The sequence below is a fragment of the Macaca fascicularis genome, chromosome 7, assembly GCF_037993035.2.
Source record: "Macaca fascicularis isolate 582-1 chromosome 7, T2T-MFA8v1.1".
NCBI classification, from domain to species: domain Eukaryota; kingdom Metazoa; phylum Chordata; class Mammalia; order Primates; family Cercopithecidae; genus Macaca; species Macaca fascicularis.
This window is the reverse complement of record NC_088381.1, coordinates 52948221-52957886: the sequence shown is the minus strand read 5'-3', so window position 1 is coordinate 52957886 and position 9666 is coordinate 52948221. Positions and strand designations below refer to the sequence as shown.

General features: G+C 55.7%; 1 protein-coding gene across 1 annotated transcript; it reads right to left on the bottom strand.

Annotated features, from left to right (window-relative positions):
- Positions 1-3333: 3333 nt before the first annotated feature.
- On the bottom strand, positions 3334-8463 carry CIMAP1C (ciliary microtubule associated protein 1C). The gene is made up of 4 exons (XM_005560118.5): positions 8188-8463; positions 7285-7395; positions 6356-6469; positions 3334-5585 (listed from the first exon to the last, which is right to left on the bottom strand). Exons 1-4 carry the CDS (start codon positions 8303-8305, stop codon positions 5104-5106), a joined length of 825 nt encoding a protein of 274 aa, XP_005560175.2. The 5' UTR covers positions 8306-8463; the 3' UTR covers positions 3334-5103.
- Between the last annotated feature and the right edge of the window lie 1203 nt (positions 8464-9666).

Here is a 9666-nt window from a genome sequence, read left to right as displayed (position 1 = left end):
CCTTCCTCCTCTGAAGGGAAACGTGCTTCCAATCTTCCAGGAAAAAATGAAGGCTCCGGATGAGAAAAAGCAAACAAAGGACAGTGGGACTGTGGGCGTCCCCACCCCCGCCACCTGCAGACCCCACACACAAACCAGCGCCCGTGCCCGCGCCCGTGCAGCCCTCCTCTGCCAGGCCCCAAGAACGGCTGTTACTTTGGGGGTAATTGAAAATGTCAATCATTATTCTAGAGGATAAGCAAGTCACAGAGACACAGGGAGCGAGAGAGAGAGAGAGAGAGAGAGAGAGAGAGAGAGAGAGAGAGAGAGAGAAAGGGAAAGGAAAGCTGGTCCTGGGAGAGGATCTAGGGGAGAGAAAGGCCAGCTGGGAGGATGTGGATGCAGAGAGGAAGAGGGAGCAGAGGGAACGGGAGGGGCAGGCGACTCTCCACCAGTGAGCAGGGCCACGGACTCAGGGGGAAATGTCCTCCCACCAGCCCCCCACCCCACCCTGAAAGGAGCCAGGTGCCAGGAGCTCCTGTTTAGGCCTCCCATCCCTGAGCAGCCCCGAGGGTGGGCGTCTCTGTGTGCTGGGAGCAGGGGTGGGCACTTGGCTTGTCTTCATGGAGATGCCCTCTCACAAGCACATGTACAGCGCCCAGAGGCCAGGCCCGAGGATGGAGGGCTGACAGAAGCCAGTGGTCCCCTCTCCTGTGGGAATGCAGGTACTCTCTGACCTCCCTCCCATCACCCATCCCACCTCTCTCTGCATGTCGGGCATCTCATGGTTTGTGGACTTGCTTCTCCAGGGCAGCGGGGGGCACCAGTGAGCCTGGGTGGGCATGTATCTGTGCATGAGATGAGATGCCTGGGAGAGAGGGACAGGGCGGGGTGGGGAGAGTAAGAGGTGTGGCCGTGCGTGGCGTGGGGCCTGTGCACATGTGTGGTATAAGCGTGGGTCGTGTCTGCTTTTTCCCTGTGACTAGCATGAAGCATGTGTTTGAAGGCAGTGGTGGTACCAGGTGTGTGTGTGTGGAGTAAGGTGTGGGTCTGCGCATTTGTGCGTGTGTCTTGCCCCACATGTGTGCAGAAAGGGACATGTGTGTGTGCACAGCCCCTCCCTACCTGTGTGCCTCCAGATGGTGTGTCCATGTGTCCCTGAAGGCAGGGCCCCTCTTCCGCTTCTGGCCCAGGGCCACCATCATCCGAGGTCCTGGGAACCAGAGTCGTGGCTGGCCTTGGGGCTTCCTCCAGCAACAATGGAACAACAGATACCAGCCCCCACCCCAGCCAGTGTCCAGTGCTCATGGGACTGCGATGTCACCACCAAGCTCTGGCTGAGGTAACTCAACATGGAGTCAGGCCTGTCTTGCCCCCTAGAGAGAAAGGAGGAACCTCAGGTTGGCTTCCTGCCAGGCACCGAGACTCATCCGCCCTCCAACGTCTGCTTGTGGCGGGAAAGGGCGAATTCCCACCCTCCCACTGACACAGCCTCAGACGTCCTGGAGGCCAGGGCTCCAGGTGAAGATTATCTCTCCATATCCCTGGGCCCAGCCAGAGCCTGGCACAGGGCAGGAGCTTAGCAAACGCTTGTTGAATGAATGAATGCATGGATGGGAGCTTTGTGTGTGATCAAGTGCTGGGCTGTGGGGTCTAGTGACCTGAAGATACGGATTCAAGTCCTACAAGGATCAAACCAGGGCTTCCTGCAAGGTCAAGTGAGAACCCCCTGAGTTGTTCAGAAGGGGCCACGCTGCACTCAGCCAGACCCGGGAGGCCATGCCTGACCTTCTGCAGGTCACCTCTCTGGGGGCACTACCACAGGAAACGCAGCGTCAAGCGATGGGACTGCTTCATCCAGAGGTCGATCCCAAGCTAAATGACCCTGTCTTTTTGCAGACCGAGGCACAAGGGAGGCCCCATTCATCTTCCCTGGAGTTGGCATCCCTCTGATGGTGGGGCCATCTCTCATCTGAACATCTTCACCCCCCAGATATTCCTTCCGAACCCTCCATCCTCCTTCTCCTCTTCCCTTGGGACCATAAACCCATCCCAAGAGTGAGTCCTAGTTCCAGGGCCAGCTCCCAATCCTGCCCCTGTCTGGTGGCAGCTGGGGCCAGGCTGAAGGTCTGTCCTAGACTGAGCCATAAAGGCAAAAGTAATACTTAGTCCTAATAGAAGTAAAGCACTTCACCCCCGACGAGCCCTGGCCCTGGTCACACACGAAACCTAGACCTTTATTTAGAGATGGGCCACTAATCTGTCACGTGGGCTGGGCATGGTGGCTGAAGCCTGTAATCCCACTTTGGGAGGCCCAAGCAGGAGGATCACTTGAGGCCATGAGTTTGAGACCAGCCTGGGCAACATAGCAAGACCATGTCTCTACAAAAAAAATTAAAAATTAATCAGGTGTGGTGTCGTGTGCCTGTAGTCCCAGCTACTGCAGTGAGCCAAGATTGTGCCATTGCACCCTGGCCTGGGCAACAGAGCAAGATCTTATCTCAATAATAATAATAATAATAATAATAGTAATAACAATTGTCATATGGCCAAAGTTTTTTCCAGGCTCTGAGCGCCAGCTTCCTCATCTTTCCAACAGAGGGCCTTCGCCTGGGCTCAGTGTTAAGTCAGAAAACCCCTATTCAGAGGTTGGCCTGCAGTTCCCTGACCTGGTAATGCCGGGGAGCTGTCACCTGCCAGCTCCCATCCCACCCAACACTTACAGACCAAGCATCACTAATTTTTGCAGCTGCCGTGATAAATGGCACTGTCGGCAAAATGACGGAGTCTTCGCTCTGTCACCCAGGCTGGAGTGCAGTGGCGCGATCTCGGCTCACTGCAACCTCTGCCTCCCGGGTTCTCACCATTCTCCTGCCTCAGCCTCCCGAGTAGCTGAGACTACAGGCGCCTGCCACCATGCCCAGCTGATTTTTTGTGTTTTTTAGTAGAGGCAGGGTTTCACCATGTTAACCAGGATGGTCTTGATCTCCTGACCTCATGATCCGCCCGCCTCAGCCTCCCAAAGTGCTGGGATTACAGGTGTGAGCCACCGTGCCCGGCCAAAATGACATCTTTCTAATCTGCTACAAGACAGATGGATCCCCGAGTTCCTGCAGCCTCCCAAGAGCCAGCCCAGGCCAGCCTTGTTGAGAGGCCCAGACGCAAAGCCCAGGGCCTGGGGGCAGGTGAGATAGAGAGGGGACCTCAGGGCCCAGAGTCAAGGACATCCCTAGTGGGGTTTACCACAGGCTCTTTTCTAAATATTTAGTTGTATGTGTGCTTCTAAAAATATTCCAAATAATATTATATCCTCTGTTCCTTTCTGTCCAAAGTTAGGTCTTCAATTCAATTTTCTTTTCTTTTCTTTTCTTTTTTTTTTTTAAACAGGGTCTTGCTCTGTCACCCAAGCTGGAGTGCAGTGGCACAATCACAGCTCACTGCAGCCTCGACCTCCTGGGCTCAAGCGATCCTCCCACCTCAGCCTCCTGAGTAGCTGGGACTATAGGTGCCCGCTACCATGCCCGGCTAATCTTTGTATTTTTTTGTAGACACGGGGTCTCGCCATGTTATCCAGGCTGGTCTTGAACTCCTGACCAACTCAAACGATCTGCTTGCCTTGGCCTCCCAAAGTGCTGGGATTTCAGGTGTGGGCCACTGCACCCAGCCTCAATTTTTGCTTTAAATTAAAACCTGGAAATTGTTCAGGTTTATAAGGATGAGCCATTAGACACTGGTTCTGAGGCGGTGCTCTCTTCCCGTCTCCCTCTGCTCTGCGGAACGGTGTGCCTCTGCCTGAGCCATCGGGTCTGGGGGCTCTTCTCACCGCCCCCACCTCACTTCCACTCCATGGCTCCCACCCTCCCTCCCAGCCCCTCCGCTGACCTCAGCCACATCCCCTCCATGCCTCTCGCTGGCCTCAAGCTGCCAGGTCAAAGTAGAACTCCTCTCACACCTTCCTGTGTCCAGGAGTAGAGGTGAATTGAGGCTCTGGATGCCAAGAACGGAGGAAGGACAAACGTCGGCCCTAGAGACCCTCGCCTCCTCGAGACCAACAGGAGCTGGCGCCTGTCCGCCCAGCAGCAGCAAAGCCAGAGCAGGTGGGGGCCTGGGTGGGTGGGCACAGGCCTGGGCTTGAAGATTGAGGCAACGCTGCCCTCTCCTGGCTAATTCATGGCTGCTCCTCTGACAGGCACTGCCCGGCTAAGCTGTTGAGGCTGGGGACATAGCAAGTGACTCCCCAAAAACAGCATGTGACAAGCTGACCCTTCCCAGGAGTCTGCCCGGCTGAGAGCTGCCTCCCGCTCTGCCCATCCTGTCCGAGCTTCTCTCACTGCCCAAAGCATCTTCCGGCCCTCACACCTTCAGGGCAAAGCCCGAGGCCCCTCCCAGCTGCCCACCATGTGGCCCTCGTTAGCAGCCCCACCCCTGCACCCCAGGCCCCTGCCGCTCTGCACCTCCCCAGTTCCCTGTCACTGCACCTGCATGCTTTGCTCTCACCTTCACCTCCACCTTCGCCCTCCCCAGCACAGTCTCCTCTTGTCCTCTTAGGTCCCTCCCCAAGGAAACTCCTCTCCCAACTCCCAACCAGAGGGACCCCGCTCCTCTGCCCTCACCCCCACCTGCCCTGCCCCTGTCTCTGGGACTGTCCCCTGTCAGCACAGTCCCACAGTTCTGGAACTTGGGGGAACCTGGACCTCTTCCAGGCCTACCCACTGCACTGTCTAAAGGGCAATCCTGAGCCCAGAGAGAGGCAGGAGCTGCACAAGGCCACACAGACTGTTAGTGGTAGGACTGGAACAGCTCTCCCGAGTCCCTGCCTGGGGCTCATTGGAGGACAGACGTATGGTTCCCCATCTGGTGAACCAGAATGGAACTCTTCAAGGACAGGGACTGTACCATTCCTTCCAGTGTCCCCAGCCCCTCACCCAGAGCAGGACCCACAGGAAGCAACTGTGAATAGAAAAGGAGAAAACGAATACATGAAAATATATCTCTAATGCCTTCTGTGTGCCGGACGCTCAGCAGGCACCGGCTCTGCTACTAGAAATCTTGGTCAAATCGCTCAATTTGGTGTAGAAAAATAATTTCTGGGGATGAGGGGCAGTGAGTGCCCCAGGAGGGGCCTCAGTCACGAACATCGATGACCAGTGGGCACAGGTGGAGTGAGTGCTTGATGCCCATGGTGAAAGCAGGGATGTGGGGCTTGTGCACAGTGACCTGCTGGACCTCGTGGGAGCCAGGGCCAGGCCGTGGTGTGAGGTCCAGAGGGTAGGCAAAGCGCTTGGCCATGCTGTAGGTGGGGCTGCGGTTCTGATAGGTGGATGGCTCAGGTCGGGCGTACCTGGTAGGTCCAGGGCCTCCTGCCACATCCTCCTTGTAGAACCAGTTCTTGTCCCTGGAGGCCAGACTGTAGCTGGGAGCAGCTCGGCTGACAGGGGTGTTGGGCCCCAGCAAGAGTGGCATCTGGTACTGGTTGGGGGCCGGGTTGGGGTCCATCACTCTGTATGGGCGCCGGTAGCCAAACGTGTACTGGGGAGCCCTACGTTCCCCCGGTGGGTGGATCTTCTCCAAGTAGTACTGGCAGGATGCGAGGGTGGGGTTCAGGCCTGAAAGGGAGTGGTGGGAAGGGAGGGCTCTCAGAGCAGGGAACAGACCTCATTCTCTGCTAGCCAACTGATGGTCCTGGTTATCCACTGTGACCTTAGGCTGACCACCTCAGCAGCAGGGCAGGGACATCCAAATGGTCACTTAGGCTAGGCGCGGTGGCTCACACCTGCAATCCCAGCACTTTGGGAGGCTGAGGCAGGCGGATCACAAGATCAGGAGTTCGAGACCAGCCTGACCAACATGGTGAAACCCCATCTCTACTAAAAATACAAAAATTAGCTGTGCGTAGTGGTGTGCACCTGTAATCCCAGCTACTCAGGAGGCTGAGGCAGTAGAATCACTTGAACCTGGAAGGCGGAGGTTGCAGTGAGCTGAAATCACACCACTTCACTCTAGCCTGGGCAACAGAGTGAGACTCAATCTCAAAAAAAAAAAAAAAAAAAAGATGGCCACTTAGGCCATCCTGACATCAGGACACAGAAACATCCTGAGATCACTACAGTCTGTAAGTTCATTTGCACGACAATATTGCATCCACAACAGGAGCCCCATGTCATCATAACATCACCTGGTGACATGCTGCATGTCATAACATTGACTTCAAGACATGGTGATGTCAGCATCGCAATGTCGGTGTCTTGCAGGGAGATACCGGCATCCAGACATTCCCAAGGAGACAGTCTTGACCCTTTGCCCCTGCCAGGTCCTAAGGGTGCACTCCACCCCCCAACCTCCCAACCCCCAACATCTGTCCATAACCCCATCTTACGCAGGTTGGAGATGCGCTCCTCCATGGGGACCTGCGGGCAGCTGGACATTCCAAACCGAGTTATTTTGGGATCCAAGAGATAGCAAGGCCCAGGGCTGCTGTGGCCCACGTTCCCTGCAGGGCAACCAAGGAGAGGGCCTGGTCAGCCCCAAAGGCTGCCCCACTGAGCACCTGGCCCGCCTCCAGGCAAGATTTCCCTCCCACTTCAGATTCTGTGGCTCCTGGGTGTTTGGGGACTCTTGATTTCCTCATCTGTAAAATTGGACTTTTAACACATGACCTGATATTTTCAAGAACTTGCTCAGAGGAACAGTAAAATAACAGCTGCCCAGCAGCTTGGGCAACCACCCACCCAATCAGGGATTGGGGCCAAGAAGTAATAGCCCTGTGGCTGCTGTTGGCATTCAGAAAAGGCCTAGCCAGGCCAGAGGCTTCCCCTGCTGAGATGGCTATTCTCCCCAGAGAAAAGCCTGACAGGCACCCCAGATCTCAGACCCCTAGGTGCATGCCACCACACCCTGCCCAGCAGCTTAGGTCATCTGTGGCCGCTGCTCCTGCCCTTCCAGGGGGTTCTAGGCCACCTGGGGAGCTCTGGGGGCCACCACTTCCCCCCTGGCCCCCTAACTGTTCCTGCCTGGCCACATGGCAAGTCACCCTAGCAGAGCATGGCGACCGGAGCTGAAGGGCCCCAGCCAAAGGCCAGACAAAGGAGACTCTGCTGTGCCAGCTGGACAGCACCAGGATCCCCTACAGGCTCGCCCATGGAGTTGCCCCATCTTCAATCCCTGCTGGCTTCCTCTGGACCCAGGGGGCCCCTTGAGTGTCCCACTCAGATTCCCAGTGGCTACAGAGAATGGCTCCATGTCTCTCCCCTCAACCTCCAACAACAGCTCCAACCCAAGGGGGATGACTCGGGTGGCGACGCTCACGCTTCTCTGAGTGCCGGCTATGCAGGGTATAAGCTGGTGCCTTGAACATGGAGATGTCATGATCTATGTAACCCGTGCAGGATGGCCGGAGGTACTTGGCGGGCCCCGGACCTGTAACGATGGACATGACAAGTCCTCAACCTGGGCCCACCGGGTCAGAGGCAGGGGAAGCCCCAATACAGCGCACCATGGGAATATTGGGGGTCTTTGTTCTTGCTGCTATCGCACTGCCACAAACCCAGCATCCATCCAGCTGCTTCATTTGGGGGAAGGCAGTATTTCCAGATAAAATGCAGTTTCTCTTGGACAGACAATGCATAATAAGAAGCTAATAGTTACAGTTAATTGAGAACTTATTCTGCTCCAAGTTCTCCACTAGGCATCCAATATGGATTATTTCCGTTAAGCCTCCCAACAATGCTGTAAGGTAGACGCTCTTGTTTTTCCCATTTCACATAATATTGAGGCTTAGAAATATCAATCTACCCACATATCACAAACTGGTAGTGTGAAGATTCTAAACAATCATCCAGTAGAACCCAAACCTTTAATCCCTGCACTAAACTACTCCCACTTAAAGTACTAGTCAGTCATTACTAACATAGAAGAATTAGTGTCTGCTGTCCCTTGAGAGTAAAATTGAAGAGAAGTGAGGAAAGCTAAAGCTAGGACAAAGGCTCCTAGTCTTTTTCCAAAGCGGGCCTCACTGCAGCCCCATGCTCCCCTCCTCCCGCACCCACTTGGACAATCCCAGCAGCCAACACTTCCCATGAGGGTCAGCTTGGAGGCTCAGGTCTTCCGAAAGGCTTCAAGGAAGTTGGAAGGGGCTTTGCAGGTGGCAGGCTGAAAGGAGTCCTGGCGACAGGGGAGGGGGCCCAAGCCCAGGGTGGGGATGGCTCTCACCTTTTATCATGGCCATGATGACAGGGGTCTGCTTGACCTCCTGCCGTGAGGGCAATGGCTCCTTTTCTCGCTGCTGTGCAAAGTACACAGAGCTCCTGGTCCCCTTGGGCGGTTTCATGGCTGGGGCTGGGGAGGGAGCAGCAGCAGCTACAGCAGGGTCTAAACAGCAGGCAAGGAGCTGGGGTAGCCCTGCCTGAGACACCCCACCTCCCACCCCAGACACTGAGGAAGCTGGGAAGGAAGACTGTTCTCCGGTTTGAGCAGCTGAGGCTGTCTGGGGCACAGCCAGCACAGGCCCCAGCAGGCTGGAGCTGGAGATGACGTCACGGCAGAACTTGGACTGTGAAACTCGGAGTGTTTATTTCCCCTGGTTGCCATGGCACCTGAACTGTGGCGTGGAAATTCTATGCTGGGAGCTTAGTTATAGAACCCTGACTATCCCACTGTCCCCCACCACCAACCAGGCCAAGTGGCCTGGGGGTCCCCAGGACTCTGGGTCAGGGAGGGCAAAGGGAGAGATGGCGTTACATATCAGCCAGCGCTTCACTCCCAGTGGGTGCCCTAAGGTTGGGGAAAGGAATGGAAAAGGTGGATGGGTCATGGGTGAAGGGTTTGTGCAGCACACACAGCCCCCTGGGGGCTCTCTACCGCCTGCCTCTCCCACCTACCTCCCAGGCTCTGGACATGCCCTCCCTTCTGTCAAGTCTGTTTTTCCCTTGGCAAAAGATCAAGTCAATTATCACTAAGGTGTGACTGTCTGATAGATCCTCCCCAGAATCCTATCCCAGGGCGTGGTATCTTTAAAGATCCATGTCTAGCTCAATGGATACAAAAAGGAGTGGGAAGCAAATAAAGGAGGACAGAGGGGTGATGCTGAGCCCTCAAGGGGCTACTTCCTGTGCCTGTGACCAAGAGCACTCCCTTGGCAGGGGAGCAGTTGGAGTTGGGGGGCGGTATGAGAGGACACATGGAAGGGGAGGGAAGGCAGCCAGCCCCATCTGAGGGATAGGTGAGCCCCAGGCCTGAAAACGTGCTGGCAACCTCTTCATTCCTAAGAACCGAGGAGGCTTTGGGGGCCTGGGGCCTGTCACCTCCACTGGTTCGTAACTCAGACTGTGAATTTGACCTGAACTGGGTCAGTGGTGTCCATCTCAGGAACCAGATGACTGCTGGTTTTAGACAGGGTGTCTGTCACCACCCCAGTACACAGTTAAGAAAACTTGAGGCCTGGAAAGGAACAAGGACTTGCCCAAAGTCTCCTATTACATCAAAGTAGCAGAGATGGAACCAGGACACAAAACTCAGGGCTCTCCTTGGATCATAGTCTCTGATTGAATAGAAACCAAGCCATACTCTGAGCACATTCCAGTCAGCAGGCACAGTGAGGGCTCAGAGCAGCAGAGGACGGGGGCCCAGCCCCGCCAGCAGCAGACCCTCTGAGTGCCCCTGCATGCCCATGGGGCAACCGAGCCTCTGATT

What these genes read in the sequence shown, in the direction of transcription:
- CIMAP1C (XM_005560118.5), bottom strand. Translation starts at nt 8,305, where the DNA reads ATGAAACCGCCCAAGGGGACCAGGAGCTCTGTGTACTTTGCACAGCAG. An exon ending in CATCATGGCCATGATAAAAG is followed by an intron (nt 7,396 to 8,187) that starts GTGAGAGCCATC and finishes CCATCGTTACAG; the next exon opens with GTCCGGGGCCCGCCAAGTAC. An exon ending in GGAGCGCATCTCCAACCTGC is followed by an intron (nt 5,586 to 6,355) that starts GTAAGATGGGGT and finishes ACTCCCTTTCAG; the next exon opens with GCCTGAACCCCACCCTCGCA.